The 27984-nt window shown below is 34.9% G+C and overlaps 3 protein-coding genes across 4 annotated transcripts; 2 read left to right on the top strand and 1 right to left on the bottom strand.

The window, feature by feature from the left end:
* Window positions 1-2443: 2443 nt before the first annotated feature.
* On the bottom strand, window positions 2444-6696 carry LOC126780136 (uncharacterized). Its single transcript, XM_050504406.1, has 2 exons — window positions 6659-6696; window positions 2444-3436 (listed from the first exon to the last, which is right to left on the bottom strand). The coding sequence occupies exons 1-2, from the start codon at window positions 6660-6662 to the stop codon at window positions 2943-2945; spliced, it is 498 nt and encodes a 165-aa protein (XP_050360363.1). The 5' UTR covers window positions 6663-6696; the 3' UTR covers window positions 2444-2942.
* A 5590-nt stretch (window positions 6697-12286) lies between these two features.
* On the top strand, window positions 12287-15943 carry LOC126780121 (PBAN-type neuropeptides-like). Its single transcript, XM_050504389.1, has 6 exons — window positions 12287-12381; window positions 13481-13581; window positions 13692-13789; window positions 14301-14439; window positions 15212-15318; window positions 15803-15943. Exons 1-6 carry the CDS (start codon window positions 12298-12300, stop codon window positions 15868-15870), a joined length of 597 nt encoding a protein of 198 aa, XP_050360346.1. The 5' UTR covers window positions 12287-12297; the 3' UTR covers window positions 15871-15943.
* Window positions 15944-18475: 2532 nt separating this feature from the next.
* Window positions 18476-21327, top strand: LOC126780000 (tubulin glycylase 3D-like). Of its 2 annotated transcripts, none has more exons than XM_050504238.1 (2): window positions 18476-18568; window positions 19777-21325. In XM_050504238.1, the coding sequence occupies exons 1-2, from the start codon at window positions 18538-18540 to the stop codon at window positions 21012-21014; spliced, it is 1269 nt and encodes a 422-aa protein (XP_050360195.1). In that variant the 5' UTR covers window positions 18476-18537; the 3' UTR covers window positions 21015-21325. The 2 variants fall into 2 exon arrangements, with proteins under 2 accessions (XP_050360195.1, XP_050360196.1); XM_050504239.1 differs by having other exon boundaries at window positions 18568-18697; window positions 19777-21327.
* Window positions 21328-27984: the final 6657 nt, after the last annotated feature.

The raw sequence follows: 27984 nt of genomic DNA, 5'->3' as shown, positions 1-27984 counted from the left end.
CACGTCGACTCTAAATTTCGCCTCTTTTATTGAGTCTAAAGCCCATATAGCGATTCTTTACTCCATAACATTTGCTTAGCTTATAAAAAGCACAAGTCAGGTTGTTTATGGAGTACTGCTCTCACCTTTGGGACGACTCTGCTTAGTACTACCTTCAGGCTCTGGAGTTGATCGAGAGGCGCGCCAAGAGACTGATTGGAGACGACACATTAGTCAAATCTAGGCTTAAGTCTTGAACATCGAGGTGTAGTTGCGTCACTTTTCGTTTCCAATTGATTACGTTTTAGAGAATGTGCTCATGAATTACACGAGTTAATTCCCGCCTCCTTTTACGATTGAACGGCCAGGCAAACACGATCAAAGCCCTATAGGTAAACAGTGGGAATTCCCCGCCTATGTTCGAAGCGCTTCGAATCCACATTTATCATTCGCACTGCAAAACTGTGAAAAACTTTGCTTGAGTCTGTATTTCCTGATAGGTATGACGTTGGTGTTTTCAAATCCAGAGTGAACAGGTTTCTTCTAGGCAAGCGTGCTACATCCTAGACCGTATCGGTGCTTAACATCAGGCAAGACAACGATCAAACGCTGGCCTAATAATGATAAAAAAGATGATTAAAAATTTAATGTCTGGAAAAGACCAAAATGTATGGAAGTGACGTTTACGATTATACCAATGCTAATTTGATATTTATATGGGAATTATATTACCAATTATTGATAATTGGCAAATTACCTCGACAAATGCTTATTCTTAGTGTAAAAATTATATAATTTTAATTTACATAATTCATAACGTTTAGTTTTACACTTTGTAAAGTAGGGGAAAGTGGGGTGAGGCCTAAAAAGTTTTTCAAAATTATTTATGAGACATTTTTTCTATAGAACTTCCCGTAACAGTCTGTGAATGTCCCACTGCTGGGCTGAAGGCCTCCTCTCCCTTTTTGAGGAGGAGGTTTGGAGCTTATTCCACCACGCTGAATACAAATGTGGCAGAATTTCAGTGAAATTATACACATGCAGGTTTCCATGAAGCACGAAATGAATTATAATCACAAATTAAGCACATGAAAATTCATTGGTTCTTACCCGGGCTTGGACCCACGATCATCGGTTAATATTTACGCGTTTTTACCACTGGGCCATCTCGGCTGATATATATAGAACTTGTGAACTTTAATAATTTAATTAACAGTTTTAATCCTCTAATAATCAAACAAAACTAAACACAAATCATCTTATTAAAATAATTAAATGTAAAAATTATCAATTTTACCGTTTGGTAAGGGCAAAAAGGGTTATGTATCAAAGATTCCCCGTAGCAGGCTGGAGTCTCGAAGTTGGAAGTGGGTACACTCCTCTGCCTCGGAAAGCACATAAAGCTATTGGCCCTGCGCCTCAACTCTTTCCGGTCATGTCGAATTTGCGTCCCACCCAATTATGTGAGTGAGGGAATAGAGTGTGCCTCTGTGTTAGTGCACCCACTTATGTACTGCTCACAAGGCGAGTTTCTCTTGAGTCATTATTATATGTTTTACATGGATTTCAGAATTTAATTTATATAAAAGTTACCTGTAATAATATCATTCTAAATTTTTAATTTATATAAACCCGTATACCTATTATGGTATTCAATAAAGCTATCAGCGTTATTATTAGACGGAGAATGATACATACCTACAATAACAGTGTTTTTATCCGTAGTGAATTGTAAAGATGACGAAATAAATAATTGAACTTCCTTAACCAATGATTGATCACGTCAAAGAACACTTTGTAGAATTAATCCCGGAGGAAAACCAAAAAAAAAGTAACGTATTTCAACTTGTATATAATATTGGAAATTTATTAATAATTGTAACAAAACACAATCACATCTTATATTATTAAGATGTCACGACGATAGCGCGATTTAAAATACTACTAACGCCATCTATTGGTAAAATATATGAAACCTCTATGAATAAATATGAATGTTCTCGATTTTGAATAATAAAACACCGTGGTACCCGTCAGGTTTTTTATATCTGAATTAATCAGTGCGGGCTGAGACGATAATTGATGGTAGCTTTATGTAACCCCGTCTGGGTAGGTACCACCACCCACTCGTCATTTATTCTACTGCCAAAAAGCAATACTTAGGGTGAGTGAGCCTGTGTAACTACAGGCTCAAGGGACATAACATCTTAGCACCCAAGGTTGGTCCAGCCAGCGTTAACGTAGGCGGCGGTACCACATACCGTCAGGTTGATCTGATGGTGATGATTGATTTGAACAATTTTATTTTAAATTTTCCTTCGCCATCATATATTATAAATACAAATTACACACATGATAATAAATTGGTTGCCTGGGCTCGACTCGCCACGTCTGAATAATTTGACAAGATATCCAAAAAAAATAGCATAATATTAAAAAAATATTGAGTTTTAAAAATTATAAATCCAAAAGAATACACACGTTTATTCTTATAACATAAATATACTCCAAAAAAAGTTAAATAACAAATGATAGTCATATCTTTTAAGCAAAATTTACTTTAGATGTAAAAAAGTGAACACACGCAATAGTGCATTAATCCACTTCCCTCCACTCAAACCAATTATGCTCAAAACGAATTTATATATATATATATATACGTTCTTGTAAGAGCTACAATAGGAATTAATGACTTGGACATGTTTTCTTGTACGCTCAATACATTTAAAAAAAGAGTTAGTGTGCATTTGTCATATTTTATTGTTTTGCTGTTTGTTAGCTGTTTGAATCTTCATAATTATTGTTTATAATTTACTAAATTGCTTGTTTACTGCCATTCATGAATTAGTTTTAAGTGGTAACTTGATTGGTGTGTAAACGAGTTAATTGTTGTATAATGTATGTGGTGTGTACTGTTATGTTTCCCAATTATATTAAAAATAAAATAAAACTTCAAGATCAATCTACGAGTTTAGAACTGCTGCGATTTTTGAACTACGAATCACAGCGTCTATGTTTTGCCGCGTTTCAAATATATTCTTCCTCAAAACATATGTGATTTGATCCGCGGTCTCGTCCGTTACGTTCGGCAGTTCATTTTTTATACACTTTTTAATGTCATCAAAAGTACTGTCAGGTAAATTGTCGTCGACTTTCTCAATCGTCCTGGCCTTGTCGATATTTTCGACGATATCTTTCAAATCTCTTGCGAATCTGTGGCAGAATTCCTCCAAATACTCTTGTATTTTTTCCATATCGTAAACTGTCAAATTTTTATATTGAGATTTGACATAATCCGCCATCATGTTTTTGAAGTTTGTGACGTAAGAAACGTCATTCAAAATTTTTTTTAAATCATCGATTTCCTTTGTGTCTACCTCTTCGATAATGGTCTCTTCATCTTTTAAAGGAAACGTATTTATCGTTGATAGCAGTAACCCAAAGATAAGTAGTCGCACTGAAAAAGAAAATAGCTACTTTATTATTCTTTCGAGACTAACGTTGAATAAAACTAATTAAAATATATATTAACATTTAAATTTTAGAATACAAAAAATGGTACATCAATGTTCGATGAAAAGTGATTAAAATATAAAAATTGACACGGTAGATTTATAATAAAAATAATTCATCTGTGACACAATGCTTAGCAACAAGACGCAAATAATGTTCATGTTGCTCTAAAAATCATTCAGGCGCAAGACGCGTCGGTCATTCTTTTGAATAAAGAAAACTGTGAATGCTTCAGGCTTCTTTATTATATAATATCAGGCTGATCATAATTATACAGATGATATTCAAGTTGATTTTCTGGTGTGATACATATATTTAATTGTATTTGATTTTACATAAAACAATAATACATAGTTGCGTTCCGGTTTGAAGGATGTGTGAGACAGTGTAACTACAGGTACAAGAGACATAACTTCGTTCCCGAAATTGGTCGCCCATTAGCCATGTAAGGAATAGTTAACATCAAGTGGTAGTTTCTGGTCTGACTATCAATAAGCAAGTGTAATGCTTTGATGTTGAATGAATAATTATGACTTTGATTTCATTTTCAATCATATAATATATGTATTATTTTTATAATTGGTCTTTAATATTTATATATACACTTATATACTATTAACGTATTAAGTGTCACCGAGTTAACTGGCATAGACCTTCATACGCAGCCTTGAGGCAGACTGTCAATGTCTTATGAAAGATATCAAGATGAGATCATAGACAATTTTTAGTACTTTTTTATAGTCTTGACATATTCCTAACAATATATTATTAGGAATTTACATTTTCAATTATATATTAAATTATAATAAATTACTAAAATAATAAACTATTTGATATAAACTGACGGGCCGGTTTATGTGGTTGGTAGATGCCTTTCACGCCGAAGGTTGTGGGTTCGATTCTCACCCAGGACAGATATTTGTGTGCTTCATGTACACAAATGTCTGTTTGTCCTGAGTCGGGTGTAATTATTTATATAAGTATGTATTTACAAAAGAAAAGTAGTATATGTAATATATCAGTTGTCCGGTTTCCATAGTACGATCTTTGCTTAGTTTGGGATCAGATATAAGACTGTAAAAATAATGTTGACATTTTATAAAAATAAGCATATTGCAATATTGATTATTTTTTTTAGTTAGATTAGTCTTTTTTTTTTTACATTTTGAAAAAAAAAATTGTCCAATTGTTTTGTTAAGAAATCGAATTCATTAAAAATAAAAATCATAAGTTAAAACAGATACGTAAGCAAATACTTCAGGGCTAGTATTTATGGGAAAAAAAGCTAATCAGACTGAATTCATACTAATATTATAAATGCGAAAGTAACTCTGACTGTCTATTAAGCTAAACCAATGAAACGATTTTGATAAAAATTGATATGAAGCTAGCTTGAAGCTAGCCCTAAGGACGATATAGGCTATTTTTTTACCTAATATCTGACCCCCTTCCCCGAACACACGAGCGAAAACTAGTAAGTACATTGGATACAAAATTTTTAATACTTATATAATTATTAGTGCTAGTATATTATATATTTAAAAAAAAATTGTGCGTTCGGGGGACCCCCGTCAGGAACGAAGTTCTTTGCGATTTTTTTTCGACTCAAAGCGTGTTTTATAATGTGATTTTAATTGATTTTATTACTATATTTTTGTCACACCAAAAAGCGCCTCAACCTCCTTTTTGCAAATTTCTCTTAGCAAAGATAAAGAAACGATTTAAAATTTTAAATTCAATTAACATTTTTTTATAATAATAGCAATATATAGCATCTCTTACACTGACAGATAACAATTTCCCGCTTGAAAGTAATAATAAACAACAGAAGCCTGTGACAGCTACGATGTATTACGTGCTATTGTCCACAGATAATCGCTAACAATATATTACGGAAAAAAACATCAATTGAACATTTGATTATCTTTAACGTATATTTAATTATATCTTAATTATTTTAATACATTGACAGTTACTAATCAAAAATCAATTGAATGTCGCGTCAGTCAATTGTTTTATTAATTATAAACGCGTTATGTTAACTGACTTGTATGTATGTCAAGTAAACATTCGGTTTTTTTTTCAAGATAAATTTTCGTATATTTTTCAAGATAATGTGATAGATGATTGGAAACATCGAGAGATTAATTGTATGTACATAAATTCTGTTGCATTAACAAAACGTGGTGGAATAGGAGATGAGGATTCAGACCAGCAATGGGGCATTACTTATATATCCTTATAATGGAATTCATTGCACTATATATATATGTAAAAACAGATTATCCATTATCATTCCAAATTGGTCCGATGTTACCCGACCACACAGAGATAAATTGTTGGACAATGCATACGCTTTTAAAACAGTATCCCAGATAACGTTCAAAAATATCCAAATCATTCAAAACAATCGTTTAGAAACTAGAATCGTGGTAGGGCTTTGTGCAAGCTCGCCTGGCTAGGTACCACTCATCAGATATTCTACCGCAAAATTGCAGTACTTGTTATTGTTGTGTTCCGGTTTGAAGGGTGAGTGGGTAATTCAAGGCAAGGGACGTAACATCTTAGATCCCAAGGTTGGTGGCGCATTGGCGATTTAAGCAAAGCACAAAGTAAATAGTGCACAAGTGTATGCGCAAACATAGGTGCACTCTCTATTCCCTCATACGATGGGACGGCAAATCCGACACGATCAGAAAGAGTTCAGGCGCAGGACCAACGATTTTTACGTTAGACTGTACTTTAATGACTGTACTTTAATTCACTTCCAACTTCCAGGAAAACCGAATAAATATTTATCGGGCCGACCTAGTATTCGAACCCAGGACCATATCTACTAGCCCAACGAGGCAGACTATATGTTCATACGTAAAACTATAGCCGAGATGTCCCAGATAGCCGAGATGGCCCAGTGGTAAGAACGCGTGCATCTTAACCGGTGATCGTGGATTCAAACCCAAGCAAGCACCACTGAATTTTCATGTGCTTAATTTGTGATTATAATTCATCACGTGCTTTACGATGAAGGAAAACATCGTGAGGAAACCTGCACGCAAATGAGACATCATTTCACTGAAATTCCGCCACATGTGTATTCCACCAACCCGCATTGGAGCAACGTGGTGGAATAAAGTAAAACTAAAATAAATAAATATTAAAAACTTACACATTTCGCACTGCTATATGATCCGCGGTCGAATGCACAGTGAAATATATCCATCGTATCTTCGTATGTATTTATAATGCGAGAGCGAACAAGCTTTTGTTTAATAGCTAAGGGCGATATTTGAAGGTTCGCAGGCCCTTAGACAATCGTGGAGGCCCCGAATTTTATGAAATAGCCGAAAACATTCTTGAATATAATTTCTATAATTGTTTTGTGAGTGAGATTTTTTTGTCACTACGGTTTTCATCTAAATAAAAACTCAACATAGCCAGTTGTTGGGACTTTTAGCTTGGTGGTAGGTCTTTGTGCAAGCTCTGGGTAGGTAGTAGAATGAGTCACTCATCAGATATTTTACTGCAAAACAGCAGTACTTGGTATTCTTGTGTTCCTGTTTAAAGGGTGAGTGAGCCAGTGTACTTACAGGCACGAGGGACGTAACATCTTCCCTAAGGTTGGTGGGCCATTGGCGTTGTAAGGGATAGTTAATATTTCTTATAGTAATAGATGAAAAAATATATTAAGGAGCTTATTATATTAAAGTTAATAATTAATTTTTAACTTTATATTTGTTAATGATAACAGAAATGAACCACGAACATTTCTTTATATATTTAGACAATTGAAGTGATAAAAGTGACTTAATATTCTTATATACTTATAGTTAAAAAATATGATTGCAAGCTCCGTATAACACTGTCCAGCCGGACAGTACTTATAAATTGCCTTTGATTCGCTTTGTTAAGACGTGACGTGTTATATACTTAGTTATATACTTTACACCTAACTAGCGTATGCTCTGGTTATGCGCGGATTATATATAATATTATTATAATCAAACCGTCAACCGCTTGACGATTTATAAAGAAAAACAAATGAATATTCAAATTTGCTTCCACGGGATTGAACTAAACTAAGCCCGTGATATTCGGTTAAGATTTACAATTTAGATTTTTTATCTGTATTTCAATTTTAAACATTTACGGTTTTACTTATAAATGTTTCTCAGCTGCTGTACCATCTTGGTTGCCAAGGTTGGCGCATTGGTGATGTAAGATACGGTTAATATTACTTACAGAGCCAATGTCTGTGGGCGTTGATGACTAATTGCCATTAAAAAATAAAAATGAGCACAAAGGAAAACTGGTTATATCCTTCAGCTTGTATATGTATTTTATAATTCATATTAATATATATATCCTGATGAATGTATGCTGTTAGCCCTACTGGCCTTTACAGCAAGCATCACTGGGCGTTGTGGCGAGTACTAGACTTCGCTTTGATATTTGAGCCGACTCGGGCTCTGCGTGACGTCCACCATGAGGGTGTCTCCTACAATATCGCACCTCGGCTCGGGACGTAATCGGTGGGGTGTAACATATTAACAAAAACACAATCACACCTTATATTATTAAGATGGCACGACGATAGCGCGATTTAAAATACTACTAACGCCATCTATTGGTGAAATATAAAAACATATATGAATATAATTAAGAATAAATATATTAATAAAAATGAAACAAAAAAATATATATTTTGCTATTAACAATAAGTAATTATGTAATTACTAAACGATTACATAGTTTATTTATTTACATTTAGGCATTTACTTTTCTTTATACTTTATTGTACACCACAAAGAAAAAAAATACAAAACATGGATACAGCCTAAATAAAAGTAGCATACAATTTTGGCGACCTTATTGCTACAAAGAGATCTCTTCCAGACAACCAACGGTGTAAGTGATAACTCGTAGGATATGAGGTAGGTGGTGCCTTTAATATATAAAAACAAAAATAGCAACTGTGCAAATCAAATGAGCCAGTGTAATTACAGGCACAAGGGACATAAAATCTTAGTTCCCAAGGTTGGTGGCGCATTGGCTATAAGCGATGGTTGACATTTCTTACAATGCCAATGTCTAAGGGCGTTTGGTGACCACTTACCATCAGGTGGCCCATATGCTCGTCCACCTTCCTATTCTATAAAACGTGACCGCGTGGCGGCAAGCATACTATTATTCCCCTTTGAATCGCAATTCCGATCCTCTGGACGACCTGATGAGCTCTCCTGTCACCAGCAGAGGCAATAAAACGAGGTTTTATATTTTTATTCACTTTTTGTCTAAACGTTTCAACTACAAACGGAGCAAAAATATAATTTGGAATAAGATGAATATTTGTGACGTTTGCTCGCGTCAGGTATTTTTGCGGCGAATTAACCTCTATTGAAAAAAAAGTTTAACGTGTGTATATGTGTGTCTGTTGCGTCGCAATTCCGAAGCGGATGAACCGATTTTGATTATATTTTTTTTGTTCGAGAGGTGATTTCATCGAGTATTGTAGGAGTACATTAAAAATTCTGTTCATTTATTTGAAGCTCATCAGCTATTTTCCAGTCGTTGGATGTGAGCAACTTCTTCAGGTCGATTAGAAATTTAGTACTCCGTGATTTCAATGATATTATTAACAAGGTAACACTGACCGGATACTGCAGCAGGTTTTCTCACGATATTTATCTTCACCGAGCACGAGATGAATTATAAACACAAATTAAGCAAGTGAAAATTAAATAGTGTTTGCCTGGGGTTTGAACCCGCTATCGTCCGTTAGGATTAACGTGGTCTATCTCAATAAAAATTACCTAAATACTATATTAATAGCGAATAAACGGACAGACGCTCGCTCGTATTGCATTGTTTTACACAATTTAAAAATATACAGGCAACTTGATATATCTTCGTAAATAGGATGCTGTTCATTAATATTACATTATTCGTGAACACTCATGGTTATATATGTATCAGTATCAGTAACAGCCTGTTAATGTCCCACAGCTGGGCTAAGGCCTCCTTCCCCTTTTGAGGTGAAGGTTTGGAGCTTATTCCACCTCGCTGCTCCAATGCAGATTGGTAGAATACACAATTGGCAGAATTTCAATGAAATTAGACACATGCAGGTTTCCTCACGATGTTTTCCTTCACCGTCAAGCACGAGATAAATTATAAACACAAATTAAGCACATGAAAATTCATTGGTGCTTGCGCGAGTTTGAACCCACGATCATCAGTTAAGATTCACGCGTTCTAACCACTGGGCCATCATGACTATTATATATGTACGTGTATACAAAATGTTGCAACGGATTGCCATACACTCCAATTAATTGGTAACCCAGCTTACAAGCCAAAAATACCTTGGAATGTAAAGAGTCATGATGAGATACTTGCACGAGAGGATTTGATTAATTATTTATGTGGTTTACTGGTGGTAGGGCTTTGTGTACCATCCACTGTGTAGGCTCGTCTGGGTAGGTACCATCCACTTACCATATATACTACCGCAAAACAGCAGTACTTGTTATTGTTGTGTTCCGGTTTGAAGGGTGAGTGAGCAAGTGTAATTATAGGCACAAGGGACATAATATCTTAGTTCCCATTGGTGGCGCATTAGTGATGTAAGCGATGGTTAACATTTCTTACAATGCCAATGTCTATGGGCGTTGATGACCACTTACCGTCAGGTGGCCCATATGCTCGTGTAATCTATATTTACAATAAAACAATTATGTCATCCGAACTGATTTCCACGGCGGCCAATCTTAAGAGAGATTAGGCAACTGCACAGATTATATAGTGCACAAAATTTACACACACAGAAGCACTCTCTATTCCCTCAATCTCATAATTCAATGGTACGGCGATCCGACATGACCGGAAGGAGTACAGTGCTATAATCATAATATTGCAAGAACACACGCGTCAAAATAGTATATGACCATAAGCCTGTCGTCAACATTTCACGGCTTAGTAATGGCATGAGTTCTTACCGTACAGCACTTTCTTGGAACAAATCCCTTTACTTGTATTCAAATAGATAAATAATGTGCATGATAATATTTCATTAAGCGTTCATCAAAGACACTGGTCCACTCATTTGGTGACCCAAGACGCTTACATAGCCCGAATAATATTAGGTTTAGAGAGGGCAATCATTCGGACGGCGTGTTATTTCTATAACTCATAATGTAATTTATTTATTTTATTTATTTAAATGTAGGAAACAAACAGTATATCATCATCATTAATAAGACCACAACTCATACATAAAACAATAATTTGCAATTATATATAATACCTTAAAAGATCACAAATTAATAGTTTTAAAGTACAATAAATAATAATATTAGGAAAATAAATCATAAAAAAAAAGTTATATAAAGTTTCTTAAAATACTAAACGATTATTATTATTATAAGACACGAGCGGAAAGACTTCAGGCGCAGGACCAACGGCTTTACGTGCTTACCGAGGCACGGGGGTCTACACACTTCCAACTTCCAGACTCCGGGCTGCTATTGAGAATTTTCTGATAGAAAAACTCAATAACTTTTTTTATTGGCCCGACCGGGGTATTGAACTCAGGACTTCCGGGTCTGCGGCTTTACATCAAGCCACTAGAGCAACGAGGCAGTCAAATACTACTAATACTATAAATGTGAAAGTCAGTTTGTTTATTTGTATGTTTGTTACGCTTTCAAGTCTCAACTACTCAACTGATAATTATCAAATTTTGCACAGACGTTGTCAGGTACACAGAAATTGACATATGATGCCTAACGCCAATGACACGCGGTAGTATAAAAGTTTCTAGATTATTCTTCCAGAATAGCCTTAGTAATATAAAGATATATATATATATATATATATATATATATATATATATATAAATATATATATATATATATATATATATGTATGTACATATATAAATAGCCTGAATCAATCCAATAAAATCTTTTGTCTATCAATTTAATCTAGAAGCATTTATTTCAATTTGTTCTAAGACTTTAAGCTTAGGGGAGGTTGGGGTGTAGTGGAACTATTATTTTATTTTAAGCTTTCTTGTTTTTTGGGTTGTATGGCAGTACGAGCAAATGGGACACCTGATGGTCAGTGGTCACCACCGCCCGTAGACATTGGTGATGAAAGAAATAATAACTATTGCTTCATCACCAATGCGCCACTAACTTTGGGAACTAAGATGTTATGTCCCTTGCGCCTGTAATAACACTGATTCACACCCTTCAAACCGGAACACAACAATACCAAATACTGCTGTTTTGCGGTAGAATATCTGATGAGTGGATGGTACCTACCCAGACGTACTTGCATAAAGCCTTACCACCAAAAGCGTCTACCAAAGGGTGCTGAAATACAATCTACCCTGATCCGGTTCGAACCAGTGTTGGTTAGGTTTGTATATATAATTAAATGTTTATACATGTGTGTGTGATTAATATACATAGACACCGTCTAACCGATCGCCGTGTTTGGCTCATGATATTATGTGAATGTTTTCGAGGAGATTTTTAAATATATTTGTTTTAAATATGTCGATTATAAGTCGATATTAATAATAATAGTAATTTTATTATTATAATATTTGAAAGCTAACTATACCAGAAAATTAAGCTAAATTGAAAATAAGTCCATCTAACCCCATCCTCCCCATCTAATTTCCATGACTTTTCAATTTTCTTGTATATAAAAAGACCGGCCAGCTTTTCCAACGTCAGTAAGCAAAAACATCTCGTCCTAAGCACAATTACAAATAAATACATCTAAGATTATAAAAAAATGTCCTGTTTTGTCGACATTACTTTTACATTTATTGTATTTCTGTCATGTATATATACAATGGCCGCCAGTGATAATATCAAGGTAAGTTATTCATTATCTTTGCTTTTGTGTATAATTAAAAAAAAAAAACAATCATTTGAAGAAAAAAAATCCGTGTTTTACAAATAGAATGAAAAAAGATTTGGACGTCAAAGGTCAGCAGATATGTAATATCAAAATGTTTATTAAATTAATTTATAAATTAAGAAATACAATAAATAAATATGGAGTAAGAAAAATTAAAATATACTAACTCCCCTTCACGGCTTTGAACGGAGTCCTACATTAATGGCTTATGTCGTAATATACATATATAACGATTGGTCTAAGCTCCTAGTTGGTATGTTTTTTTCTAACACCAACAGTCATCGCCATATTTCAGCCAATTAACACGAAATCCTAATGAGCTATACATCTAAACCTTCCTCGTGATCGCTACGTCCATTGGTGAAAACCGTATGAACATCTGTGGGGTAGTTTTTAAATTTATCGCGATCACACAGACAGCTAGCCGGGTACTTTGTTTTAAAATATGTAGCGATATTTTTTATTATGTCAATAGAGCAACGAAGTATGTAGTATACGCGCCACGCACACTCAAGCGAATAGAGAGGAGGAAGATAGGAGTTTGACGTCATAAGAGAGCGTCGTGCCGTTTGCCGTCACGGCACGTCTCGTGTACCGTGAAGCAAGCGTGAGATGAATTATAAACACAATTAAGCACATGAAAATTTAGTGGTGCTTGCCCGGGTTTGAAACCACGATCATCGGTTAAGATTCACGCGTTCTTACCACTGGGCCATCTCGGCTATCATCATTTCGGCTAGTGGCATTTTTTTTCTTAACAATAGTGAAAAATATGACCTTTGTTATTCAGTCCTATTGAAAATCCTAGTCCTTTATTATTAAGGCAAGCTTGCCAACATTAGTATAACGATTTTGTACGGGTAAAATTCACACAATTTCACCTTTAATTAAAATTTCCAAAACTCCATTCTCAGCGGATGTCTAACGTTATCAAAATTAGTAATTTTTGTTTTTGATTTTGTAAAATCACGATTAAAAAAAGCCCATTTGAATAAAGTAATTTGCTTCGATTTGATTTGTTGATTTGTGTTTTTAATTTGCATCTGTTCTTAAGGATGAAGAACTGGACAAAGGTGCTCATAGTGAACGGGGAGCTCTATGGTTCGGTCCCAGGTTGGGCAAGCGGTCCCTTCAATTCGTCGATGAAGATAACAGGTATTGTATATATCCTAATCCAGATGGACTATAGATAACCTTAGATTTAAATATTCATTGAGAAATGAGCATTAAAAATATGAATGCTATAGGATTTATTTCTCTTACAGCCAAGCCATTTTAAAGCTGCTTGAAGCGGCTGACGCTGTCAAATATTATTACAACCAAATGCCTTACGAGATGCAAGCTGACGCTCCTCAAGCTAAAGGTATACGATGCTAGCTTTATATCTTTATATATACATAAATGACTAACTTACATATCAACGTACAGCACAAACTTCTGGCGCTAGCATGAAAATGTCCATCATGAAAGGTTCCTTATACACAGTACGCTAGCACTAAGGTATTTGAAAATTAAACCCCTCAGTAATAAAGAGGACAAAAGTTTGTATGAAATTCCTTCATTTTTGAAAAAGGGGCTACGGAATTTGGTATATAGTATTTCTGAATTATGAGCGCCGGTGAATTGCGCTCGTTGGTACATATATATATAATATAACAAAATAAACAAAAACAAGAAAAATAACCAAAACTCACTTCTCTATTACTTATAATTGAAAAAAATCTTACTCTTACTAAAACCAATATGGACTCAACCAACACAACCGGTAAATAATAAGAACTGGACACTTATTATGAATTCAAGCTTCGACAAATAATTGGTTCAGTTGTAGTGTTGAATGAAGTGTATTTTGATTCTGATCGTTTGAACAACAGTTACGAAGAAAGTCATCTTCACGCCGAAACTTGGACGGACGACCGACAACCAGGAGAAGAGGTTCGAAAACGTGGACTTCACTCCAAGACTTGGGAGGAAGCTGGCGGAGAAGATTGCGTCTGCTACTGACGATGAGAGGTGCGTGATTTGTTTCAATGTCAGGTCAGATTGATTAGGTACTATTAGGCTGCTTCTTATGTATATTGGGAAGTTATTATATAGTCCAATGGTCAGAAAACGTGCCTTCACACCTAACACTCTTGTTACTCGAATGCGTATAACCCTGGACTCTTGGGGGGCAATAGTTCAACAGAATCTAAGGAAGCGCAAAAACTTGCTAAATTAAAAAATAAATAAAGCAGTTTTTTTAACAATGTTTTTATTATACTATCAGTGATGTTATTGTAGTGAAGTGGTCATGGACATTATATATGTATACAAAATAAACACAAAAATACATATGTTTTTATAACTTTGGATAGACTCAACCGATTTTGATGATATAAAAACTAAACGATATCTTGAAATTTTTCTTATAATAATTCTGTTATATTAATTTGTAATTTTTAGCCTTTTCAAAGATTATCCTGGACCAACAGAAAGACAGACACAAAAATTAAAAAAACGATTGTTTTGTTTTTGGTAACTCAAAACTAGCCGTATTAACTTTAAAAGAAGCAGTTATGTTGGAATTACAGATAGAAACATCAATTTTATTTATATGTATAGAATAAAGACGTATATATTAGTCTTTTGTCGCGTGTAGAGGGAGGGGGGGTTAAGTGTTAGGTATATAAAATAAACCTATTTCCTTAACATAACAGACATACAGAGTTCCCAGACATTGGGAATGAAACGATCAGCCTCTAGCAATTTCGTTATCAAATTAATATATTCACACACTTTTCAGTTACTATCCAGATTCTGTCAGAATGAGCTCGCGTACTAATTATTTCTCCCCAAGACTCGGCAGGAACTTCAACTTGTCTCCTAAGCTCGCACGTGAAATTATATATGGTGAGTTTGAATTAAGCAATAACACAAAAATGTTGATCGAAATAATAATACTACGCTTACTACTTACCCATTTTGGGTGTTGGTAAATTGCTATCCTTAACACAGGTTATATTAATAAACCATGAAGGTGAGTACCAGCCATTTAATCAAATGAACGCAAAACCATTATTGTTAGTACCTTTTGGTGTTTTTTTTATATACGTAGGCGGACGAGCAAATGGGCCACCTGAAGGTAAGTCACCACCGCCCATAGACATTGGCGAGGTACAAAATAATAACCATTCCTAACATCACCAATGCGCCACCAACCTTGGGAACTGAGATGTTATGTCCATTGTACCTGTACACTGGCTCACTCACCCTTAAAACCGGAACGCAATAATACCAAGTATTGCATAAGCGTTATGCTCAACAGTGGGACATATATACAGGCTATATATGATTGTGTAGTAATACATGTAGAGTGATTTTATTCTTGTTTCAGATATGTTTTCAGAGCCCCAAACCAGGGTCGCGAGGAGCTTGAACAGGACGAAATCGACGAAATTTTAAATGAATTGAGAAGTAACAGTGTTCTGGACAAATTGTACTAACGGTGCTAGTTAATAAAGATTATCCCATCTGATTATATGTTTTTATTTAACCTACACTACAAATAAATCAAAGTGTATGTCTGTTTGTCCGCGAAAAACTCAAAAACGACCGAACGAATTTTCGTACGGCTTCCATCAATTGACGGAGTGATTTCCTAGAAAGGTCCAGATGTATAATACATTGAAGTTTTGTGTAAATTGGCTGAAATATGACGATGATTGTTGAAGTAGTCGGAAAAAAACATGCCTACTGGGAGCTTTACTGGCGTGCGCTGCGTAAACGTATTTCGTAGACGTGCGAAACCGGGACGGATTGATAAAAAATAGATTCCGTGTATGTTGCTTGGTAGTAACATGCAGGCACTTTAAAATAACACATTAAATGCACAGACAATAGGAGATTACTAGTTTCCGCCTGCGGCCTTGCCCGCGTGTGAAGGTGGGGAGGGTTTAGATACCCTCTGTCCTTTTCAATGAAGAAGAAAGCCGAGATGGCCTAATGGTAAAAACGCGTGAATCTTAACCGATGATCGTGGGTTCAAACCCGGGCAAGCACCACTGAATATTTATGTGCTTAATTTCTATTTATAATTCAACTCGTGCTTGACGGTGAAGGAAACCATCGTGAGGAAACCTGCATGTGTCTAATTTCATTGAAATTCTGTAACAAGTGTATTCTTTTTTTTTTTTTTTTTTATAGAATAGGAAGGTGGACGAGCATATGGGCCACCTGATGGTAAGTGGTCACCAAACGCCCTTAGACATTGGCATTCTAAGAAATGTCAACCATCGCTTATAGCCAATGCGCCACCAACCTTGGGAACTTAGATTTTATGTCCCTTGTGCCTGTAATTACACTGGCTCACTCACCCTTCAAACCGGAACACAACAATATCAAGTATTGCTGTTTTGCGGTAGAATATCTGATGAGTGGGTGGTACCTGCCCAGACGAGCTTGCACTACCAATCCGCATTGGAGTAGCGTGGTGTAATAAGCTCCAAACCTTCTCCTCAAAATGGAGAGGGTGCCTTAGCCCAACGGTGGGACATTAACAGGCTATTACTGTGTTACTTTTCGATGACAACGTGTTTGCAAAATTTCATAACGATCGGTTCTGTAGTTAAGACATGAAACCGCGAAAAACAAACATATTTCGAATTTATAATATTAGTAAGGATAAATAAAAATAAGTATTTATTATATAATATTACTATATAAGTTAAAGTGGAGATGGGCTGGACACTTGGCCAGACGAGAAGACGAAAGGTGGACTAAAGTCGCCACGGAGTGTTGGCCTAGAGAAGCTAAAAGGTCAGTGGGCAGACCACCCGCCCGATGTTTTTATGAAAAGGGCGGGTGCTCAATGGATACGACTAGCACAGGACCGGGAGAATTGGCGCGCCTGTGAGGAGGCCTATATCCAGAAGTGGATTAATGTGGGCTGAATATGATGATGATTATATAAGTAGAGTGAGTGAGAAGCTTAAATTACATGTTTAAATGAAAGTCTATTGTCACATTGACAAGAGCCGAAGTGGTACAGTGATTAAAACACGCTAATGTTTGTTAGGAATATGTCAAAACTATAAAAAGTGCTAAAAATTGTCACTGATCTCGATATTTTTCATAAGACATTGACAGCCTCAAGGCTGCGTGTGAAGGTCTACGTCAGTTGACTCAGTGACACTTAATACGTGAATATGTCAGAGATATAAAATTTAAGCGGATATACGACGTCACTTATTATTTATTAGAATAGCAACACCACTCAACGTGCTTGATGTCTAATGGGTCAGATGTCAAGTTGTGAAAATATAAGACGAGTATTTATTATACAGCCGTTAAAATCACGTGTATTATATGTCGGATTCGGTTGGGTCATGCCTGTTGTTTAGGTACCCCTGTACGCTTAGCTAAAATTAAATTAAAGACAACTCCATTTGTGAATGCGGCTTAGATGAAGGTTCAATTGATCACATATTTTTAATTGCTCCAAGCTCCAAGATTCTCTATATGAATATCTTCGCTCTGACATCCAACATCCAACGTACGAAACGATTTGATTCCTCGTTTCTGATACGCACCGCTAAGATCTGGAATACCCTCCCGACCTCCGTTTTTCCCACCACCTACAATATGGGTACCTTCATTCTAGAGTGAATAGGCATCTTCTAGGCAAGCGCGCTCCATCTTAGACTGTATCATCACTTTCCATCAGGTGTGATAATAGTCAAGCGCTAGCTTATATATTAAAAAAAAATCCCGTAAGCATAAAATTTCTTTTGACATTACTCACAATTTATTAAATATCTAATTAAATTTATTGTAAAAAAAAATCTTAAACGTAGATTTCGCTCCATTGAATTCTAGGCTTAATTTGTGCTCAAAATTATAATCGTACTTCATGAAAAATCTTGAGAAAACCTGTACGACGTGCTGTATAAATAAACCCACGTATGTGTATCTGCCAACCGTAAAAATAATCTCCAAGCCTTCCTCCTCACTACAAATATAATCGCATTATATTTTTATATATTTTTTATTTTATTCTCAATATGTTATTATATACTGGCAGTTAAAATATATAACATTAAAATAAACGAACGATAACAAAAATAAAATAAAATGTATTTTCTAACACACTTCATCCGTGTTTGTGAGTATTGTAACAAAACTTTTAACTAACGAAATAAAATGCCGAACTAAAATAGGAAATACCACAAAACATAAAAATATTATTTATTATATACATAAATTTGTATGGTTTCGTTCGGTATTTGTGTCAGTATGTGTATTTAGCTAATTAACTATAATAATAATAATAATAATAATAATATCCTGGGACATTTTTCACACACGGCCATCTGATCCCAAATTAAGCTTGTACAAAGCTTGTGCTATGGAAACCATATTGTAAATACTTATATAGATTTTTTTTTTTATAGAATAGGAATGCGGACGAGCATATGGGCCACCTGATGGTAAGTGGTCACCAACGCTCTTAGACATTGGCATTGTAAGAAATGTCAACCATCGCTTACATATCCAATGCGCCACCAACCTTGGGAACTAAGATTTTATGTCCCTTATGCCTGTAATTACACTGGCTCACTCACCCTTCAAACCGGAACACAACAATATCAAGTATTGCTGTTTTGCGGTAGAATATCTGATGAGTGGGTGGTACCTACCCAGACGAGCTTGCACAAAGCCCTACCACCAGTAAAATAGATAATTACATCCAGACTCAGGACAAACAGACATGTTCATACACACAAATTTCTGTCCTGGGTGGGAATCGAACCCACAACCTTCGGCGTGAAAGGCAAGTGTTCTACCAACCACGCCAACCGGCTCGTCAACTGCCTCGTTGTTCCAGTGGCTTGGTACGGTTAAGACCCCGGGTAGGGCCAATAGTTATTGGGTAAAAGTTATTGGGTTTTTCTGTCAGAAAATTCTCAGTAGCAGCCCGAAGTCTGAACGTTACAAGTTTGTACATTCCCGTACTCGGAAAGCACGTAAAGCTGATGGTCCTGCGCCTGAACTCTTTCCGGTCGTGTCGGATTGCCGTCCCATCGGATTATGGGAGTAAGGGAATAGAGAGTGCACCTGTGTTCTCGCCCTTACTTGTGCATTATTTGAAGAACTCACATTAAATAACTAATCTCACTAAACTAAATAACTAAACTCACATTAAATAAGAAATTTGTATATAATATAAAGGGGCAATGTTTTCATAACTTGCCATTCGTATTACAATTCCAATCTATATCTATCGATGAAAAATAACCAGCCCTCTTGTTAACCACGAAGCATTTGTTGTTGTAAGCAACAAATGCTTTGTTAACAATTTACAAATTTCAGGTGTATATTTTACAATACTCGTCAAGCTATTGAGCGGTTACCTTCTTTTCGCTGCGAATTTCGACGACTTCCATACAATCGCTAAAAAATTAGTCGCCGAAAATCTACCTGGAGTTTCAGCCAGAAATTCTGTATCCAGAGATGCTTATTACGATTATGATAACGATTACGAGAGATCATACGAAATTAAGCCAAAGAGTCGCCATTTAAATACGAAACGCAAGAAAGCCATATCAGACGCTGAAAATCCTCAAATCGATTTCGAAGAACTAGTTGAACGTGTCAAGAAAAGAATCGAGAAAGAACTTAAAGACAAATATATAAATAAAGGAAAACAACGCAATGAAAACGAAGCAGATAAATTTGATGATGATATTGAATTAGTTAATAAATCAATTATTTCTGAAACCTTAAAGCATAAAACAGATGGCAAACCGAAAAAATCAAAAGTGACACAAAACGTTGAAGAATCTTCACCTTTAGAAGATGACATGGAACTCCCTGATGACGTAACAGATAAATTTGAGAAAGACATTTCAAGTAACACTCAAATACAACAAGATGTCAGATACGAATACGCTGATGCTATGTCTGAAACGACTACAAATAAAAGGAATAAAAAACAACATATTCATAAAGAAAAACATGTTAATGAATCACCCGCGATTGAAAATAACGAAGACATGCCATTTAAAAAAATTATAATGTCTAAGAAAGATAGCTACGAAGATTACAAAATTCCAGTTAAAGAAACAAATATTTACTCCAGTTCTGAAAAGGAACGTGAAAAAAATGATAAAAAAAATAAAAGATTTGAAATAGAAATGAACAGACAACAGAAACACAACGAAAATACAGAATATATAACAAGACTAACTAGAATCAGCACGAAAAGGCTGAAACGTCACAGAATTAAATCTAGATCGAAAAAGACAACGTCTAAAGATTACACAGATAAAAAAAAATCAGATGAGTTCGAATCGAAAAGCAAACTCGATCAAAACGATGATACGATAATACTATCGAAGGAAACTACGAAGAGGACGAAATTTGGTACAAATATACCAACACATGAGAGGTATATGACTGTTACGCCAAATTACAACGCAAGGATACCAACATTAGTTGAAAGATACGATTTTGATGAGCCATTGCCGGAGAAGGATCGCGAAAGAGAGAACTTAAAATACTATGGCGACCCTTCAGCTCGTATCAATAAAAAAATACGTTTGATTTAAGCTTGTCAGTTTCATTCAAGTAGAACAACTAAGGCGCGTGTAAGAGTTTTGTTATCCTATGCCCTTTTGAAAACTCTCAAATGTGTTAGCAAAACTTCGTATCGATATGGAAGTCTGAGAGCAGCTGTCAAGTATACTTTTGACACCTGACAGCTGCCAGTGTGTTTTCAAAATTTCATAATTATTTGGAGGTGTGGGAACACTGTTAGGTATTCTATGCCGAATTTCAAAAATAATAATATACAAAAAATACGTATGTATAAAATCTTTCATAACTGGGAAACCTTTTTTTTCGCGGAGGAAAGGCATTTACGCCTGGCGCCCGGTAGGGGGACCGGGACGGGTATGTGGAACTTTTGGGGCAGAAGGCCCCGTCCTACCTACTAAAACCTCCCCGGTATTCCGCCTCACCGCAGGCGGCGCGGTTACGAGAACGCTGTCGCTTACCACCGCGACCCCGCCAGCGGTCGTCGCTATTCGTGGGCGACCCACCTATCGTTTTTTATTGAGGTTGTCTCCTCTTGGCCCAGCCGGTTAAGGCAAGGCCCTCGGGACCGCCACAGGCTGACACCTGGATGGGGAAACGAGTTTGAGAGGCGGTGACAACAGTCTGTCCACCCAGTATCGACAACGAAACTGAGCGAACCCGCCTCTACTTCCTACTTCTTCTTGCCACGAAGCCGCTCGCACAGTCCACTCTGCTGATCAGAGAAGCACCAGGAACGGCCCGTGGCACTTCCGCCGCGTCAGTCTCAGCCGCGGTCGACAGGCACTTCGAGAAAACCTCGGATTGCTTGTCGACCCCGTTGCCCAGGGTGCACCACGTGGAGGTGACTGACCTGCACCCCTGACGGACCGGCATCTCAATAACTGGGAAACCTGCCAATTATTTAAAATCATCTTTTTGTTTCATATCACTTACCACTTATTATGTCTTCAATTTAAATGTTTCTCATTTTTTTTCTATTTTTGTCATTAACTTATTAATACATTCAAGTCAAGAGTTACGAAAAAAAAAAAGAAAATCCACTGAACTGTTTTCATCAAAATTGGTTCAGTGTTTTAACCATGAAAGCGTAACAGACAGCCAGAGATACTTTCACATTTATTGTATTACTATAGTAGAAGTACTTCAATGCTATTCTGTAAGAACCCATTTCATTACTCAACCGTGAAATGTCGACAACCGACTTATGGTGATATACTATTTTGACGCGTGTATTCTTGTAATGTTATGACTATAAAGGTCAATGTCCCATATTACTATCTGACATTTTACGACCGTTATCTGCGGTGAGTCTCGAGTTTGTTCTTACAGATTAGCCGTACTTGACTTTGATGCTATTAATGATTACTGCGAATTCCTTAAAGTCGTTTCAGTTTGGAGGTTGCATAAATTAAAACTTTCAAAATCTTTTTCTTTTCAAATTTAAAATCTTTTTTTATTTAAATAGTCTATACAACAAGTACTTATGAAACTTACAATGCTCCAGTTATATAATAATACCATATAAAATAATTGTATAATATATAATCTGTATTTAAAATGCAATTTATTTTACATACTTAAATTATTTTACCAATAATGATAAAATTTCAATACTTTTTTATATATATCAACTTTATTGCATATTTGATAAAGTATATAAAAACTGAGTATAACAAATCATATGTCTTGTTGCTTAATGTTATCTTATTGTTATGTTATTTAATGGTCAGCTATTTATATGTTAATTGTGACAGTTATCTGGCAAAGACACGTAGCTTGGTGACGGACTGTCAATCATAGATATTAGGATAAAACCATAGACAAGTAAGTTACTTTTGAATGATTACATATATTCCTAATACTATTAATCAAATAATTTTTGGTTATACAAGTTGAGTGTAAGTTTAAAAAAAACACTTGTACTTAAATAACTTTACTTGATGGTAGAGCGTTGTGCAAGTCTACCACACGCTCATCAGATATCCTACCATCACCGCAATACTCAGTATTCTTGCGTTCCGATTGGACTGTGACAGTGTAACTACAGGCACAAGGGACATGACATATGGTTCCCAAGGTTGGTGGCGCATTGGCGATGTAAGGAATCTCTATTATTATTATAAAGAGGTAAAGTTTGTGAGGTTGTAGGGGGTAATATCAGGGTCTACTGAACCGATTTTGAAAATTCTTTTACCAATAGAAAGCCACATTTTTTGTGAGTGTCATAGGCTATATGTTATATATACCCGTAAAATGAAAATACCATTTCGTGGTAGTCAAATTATCAAAATAAGTCGGAGAAGTTTAAGAGATAATTTCAAATACGCGAGACAATATTATTAATGTTCTGCCATCGCGACATTTTGCTGTCAGAAAATAAATCATAGCACTCAGTACTGACGAACCATAGTCATAATTTCATCACAAGTAAAAATGTTTACCGCCCAACGAAGTGAGCACGGGTCAGCTAGTGGTTAATTTTCTTATATCGCCAATGTCTATGGGCGTTGGTGGGCATTTAACATCAAGCGGTCCATTACCCGTCCACCTATCTACTATAAAAACCTATTATAAAAACGCGACTTGATTCTCATTCAAGTGCTTAATTCGTGCTTATAATAATTATGTTGTATAGTGTCGGCGGTGAAGGAAAATGTCGGAGAAAACCTGTACTTTTCGGATGATAATATATCACAAGGGATTCCTGCATAGGAGTAGCGTGGTGGAAGATGCCTAAACCTTCCTATAATAAGGAGCCTTGGCCGAGCAATGGGGCCACCATGTTAGTGTTCTGTTGGTATTGAGTTTTTTATATAACAATTTATATATTTTTAGAAAATTGGTTACCGATGAGAAGATCCGAATTAAAGGAGTAAAAGACGTTTTCTTTCTTCAAAGGAAAAAGCAATACCTTTTTAGTATTTATAAAAAATATTTCATTCTATAAGTTATATAATAAGCTTGCTTTGTTTATCTTAAGTAGTATGTGTAATAACGCTTGTTTATTGTTGGTATGTATATAACAATAGCTGTATAATAAATAAACAATTAACATAAGCAAAAAATATAAGACAGCGTATTTTCGTGTTAACGTGAACAGCAGTGCTAGTAAGAACTCAATTCATTACTCACAACTTATGGTGATATACTATTTTGACGCGTGTATCCTTGTAATGTTATCACTATAACGGTCAATGTCGCATATCACTATCTGATGATTTTACGACCGTTTTCTGCGTTGAGTCTCGAGTTTGATTGAATTTTGTTGCTTCAACTTTATCAAAAGGTCAGAGGGAAACTTCGATACTTATAACATAATTAAAAATGCTTATGACGTATATATTTCTATGTGTTATCCCGTTAAGATTATGTACCGATATTATAATTAGGATACCATTGAAAACCAACCCCATGAGTCCAGTGAACCATTACATACACACGAATCGTGGTCTAATGCCATTGTCTTTGCAGAATTTAATGTCATACACAGAAATACCCCCACAATTTAATTTAGTAAATAATAAAAACATTTTTTTTGATAAAATCCAAAGTAGTGGCAACACTTATTATAATGGTTCGTTTGAAGGTCGGAGAGCAAGAAAACGTATTGTCTAATTATTTATAGTTATTGTAATGTTCACCCTTTAACCGTTCTTACACTCGAGTCGTTATATCGGTATTACAAATTAAATTATACATATTATATTTTATATATCAGCTCGCTATGCACACACACCGTCTTCATTTCGCGCCAAAACCAATATATGTATTCTATTTCCCCGCGCTCCGCGATGTGTGTCACCCGAGATGACAGATGGATACACAGATAATACATATTCATATTATAAAATGCTAATTAATACATTATTATAAATGTGTGTACAGTTATTATACATTTATTGTTATTACTTTGTTATTATTATTGTGGTTATTTTAATTGACTTTTCTGATATTGTAAAGGGGGTTTATTTTCTTTTAATCAGAAGATAAATTTAGGAATAAGTGTTAGGACACAGTTAAGATCCTTAATATTCAATCTTGCCACAATTCGGCGCTGTCATAATTTGTGAAACTATTTATAAGCTATTTTTATTTTTTATTTATAAATATTTAAGGTTTAAATATAATTATAAATTGTTATTAATTTAAATAAAGTAGTAATTAGGTTACTTCTTAAATATTATGATTTATTTTAATAGTATTTTAATGTTTGTTTTAAATAAAATTTCAACGGTTTTTTTTTCTTTGTCTTTTTTATTCTCATCATCATTTCATTGATTTTTAAACAATATAGTTATCTATCTTTTATCATATTTAGTTTAGTCTTAATTTAAATACGAAATCCTATACGAATCCTATACTTGAAGGAGCACATTTTAATCATGCCTTAAAGCTATTTTTGCTACACTTACATTAGTCTGTATCTTTTGTTGGAAATCCTTATACAAATAAATAAACAAAGATATTCAGGAAGGTTTCCTTACTAACCTCTCTTATTATCTTTCCTACACGAGAGACTACTGCATATATTGACATTCAAATTAGAATAAAACGTCAAAATATGTTCCTTGTATTTAAATCAAACTTTTTTAGTTTTCTTAAATGGGTAAATTACTGAAATAAAAATCTTGTTAAATTTACTAGTTGCTTTTATTTCGACGTCATTTATTTCTTTTATCACTAATTCTACTCACAAATTGCCACTTGACGCAATCGAATCGAGTCGGTCTCGTGCGGTTTATCCCTTTTCCTATTCTTTAATTTAATTATCGACTATTAGCATAAAAGCTAACAATTAAGTTTGGGTTTTACACAACGGTATATGTTAACATCGTATCAGTTCGATTTCGATCCGAAAGAATATAGATTAGTCAAAGTTGGATTGAAATTGAATCGGGAACGTATCGTAATCGTTATAAATTATTAGAATTGGCCTCCTGGCTCCCTTTTTTTAAATCTTTATTTAAGAGGGGTTTGGTCACCGAGTGATCATGCCACCCCTATAGGAATAACTAAACATAATAAATCAGTTTACAAAATCAACCTATAAATAACAAAAATTAAATAATTCTATGTCTTAATCCTACTTGTACTACTCTATACAACATTCTAGCCTGATCCGAGACAGGATAGGCCAGTATGCTGTTAAAAGCTCCTATATCTAATAAATTAATATTAAATCTTATTAATAAAATATTTCGTTCTGCTTCATTTCGGACACATTCTGCTAATATATGGTATACATCCTCATTCTTATGGCATTCTGCACAAGCAGATGATACCGCCTTACCAATTAAGAAGGCAAAACTATTCAGTGGAATGTGCCCGGAGCGAAGCCGCAAGGCTGTTACAATTTCAGACTTACTCATATTGGCACCAATAAACCAAGGTTTGCGACTTAAGTTTGGCTGTATTGTTTTGTACCATATCCCTTTTGTCGCAGCTCTCATGTCAAAGTATTCTTTCCACTGTCTGCGACAATTTTGTTTAAGAAGCAAACAAAAGGCACACCGTCAGAAGAAGCTTCTTTCGCCAAACAATCTACTATTTCATTGCCTTCTATACCAATATTAGAAGTATCCATTGTAAAGACACTCTCTTATTACACGATATATATTTGTGTATATTTTTTAAAATTTCATAGGCGATAGGACTTTAATAACCCGGTAACTAGGACTCCGTTCTTATTCTTATTTTTTTTGTTCGTTAAAGTTACAATATAATTTAAATTAATGCAACTAATATATGACAAAGCTTCTGTAATAGCAATCAGCTCAGCATGCATAATAGAAATATTACAATTTATTTTAAGTTTCAGAGAACTTTTATTCTGTGGATCAAAAAACGCTGCTCCAATTTCATTTTTATCTTTTGACCCATCAGTAAACAAATAATAATAATTAGGATATAATCTATGAATTGCTGTATTACAAACTGCTTTAAGGTTATGTCGGTGATATGTTCTTTTTGACTTGTTAATTATATCTAATTTAGGTTTTATAGCTTATGAAAAATCCACGTTGCCAATCCATGTATCAAAACTAAACATATCTAATTCTTTACTACATTGAATGGGGCTAGAATTAAGAAGATTATGGACCTGAATTAATAACGGCTTTTTCTTTTTATTCCAGTATGGTTTGTGACTTAGCGTTTTAAGTTTATCAATTAATCGAATGATTTCATTATTTTTAAATGACTTGCACTTTAGCCAAAATTTTCCTCCTAGATAGTTTCTTCGAAAGGTCAATGGTTCCGAGAGTTCCGACTCCATAACATGTATAGCTGTACTCTTTATAAAACCCCCAATAATTCGCATACAGCAATTTTGAACGATATCTATTTTCCTTAAATGTGTGTTTGCGCTATTATCATATAGAAAGCATGCATAATCCAACTTGCTCCGAATAAGTGAAAGATAAAGCCGTCTTAAGTGGGTAGGGTGAATTCCCCATCGCGACCCTGCTAATACTTTAAAGACATATATATTTTAAACATTTATCTTTAAGTTCGTTTAAGTGTTTAGACCATCTCAAAGATCGATCTAACCATAAGCCTAAATATTTATATGTATCCACTACAAGTAATGATATTCCATCAATCTTTAAGTCTATATTATCTTGTTTATAGCCAGATTTAAAAATTACTACTTTACTTTTATTAGCTGAAATATTTAAACCTATGTTGATTAAAAGTCTGAATACCAAATTTAATGCAGCTTGTAATGTTTCACTACCTCGTTGTGCATTATCACATTATTGAGTATAAGACAAAGTCATCGGCGTACTGCGAGATAAATATATTATTTACGAGCTTGCATATGTGTGAAGTAACCACATTAAATATCAATGGCGAAAGAGGATCGCCTTGAGCTAAGCCTCGGCCTGATATTCTACAAATGTTGTAATTCTCGATTTGAATTTTCAAATATCTTTCTCTTAGAAAACTTTCTAAGTATTAGCAGATTTTAGAACCAACTCC

The sequence above is a fragment of the Nymphalis io genome, chromosome 30 (genome assembly GCF_905147045.1).
Source record: "Nymphalis io chromosome 30, ilAglIoxx1.1, whole genome shotgun sequence".
Classification (NCBI taxonomy): domain Eukaryota; kingdom Metazoa; phylum Arthropoda; class Insecta; order Lepidoptera; family Nymphalidae; genus Nymphalis; species Nymphalis io.
The sequence above is the reverse complement of the archived record's forward strand: the minus strand, read 5'-3'. Positions and strand labels throughout refer to the sequence as shown.

Coding starts and splice junctions, on each gene's coding strand:
- LOC126780121 (XM_050504389.1), top strand. CDS start 12,298: ATGTCCTGTTTTGTCGACATTACTTTTACATTTATTGTATTTCTGTCA. Junction 13,582..13,691: donor TTCGTCGATGAAGATAACAG/GTATTGTATATA, acceptor TTTCTCTTACAG/CCAAGCCATTTTAAAGCTGC. Junction 15,319..15,802: donor CGCACGTGAAATTATATATG/GTGAGTTTGAAT, acceptor TTCTTGTTTCAG/ATATGTTTTCAGAGCCCCAA.
- LOC126780000 (XM_050504238.1), top strand. CDS start 18,538: ATGTATTTTCTAACACACTTCATCCGTGTTT. Junction 18,569..19,776: donor AACACACTTCATCCGTGTTT/GTGAGTATTGTA, acceptor TACAAATTTCAG/GTGTATATTTTACAATACTC.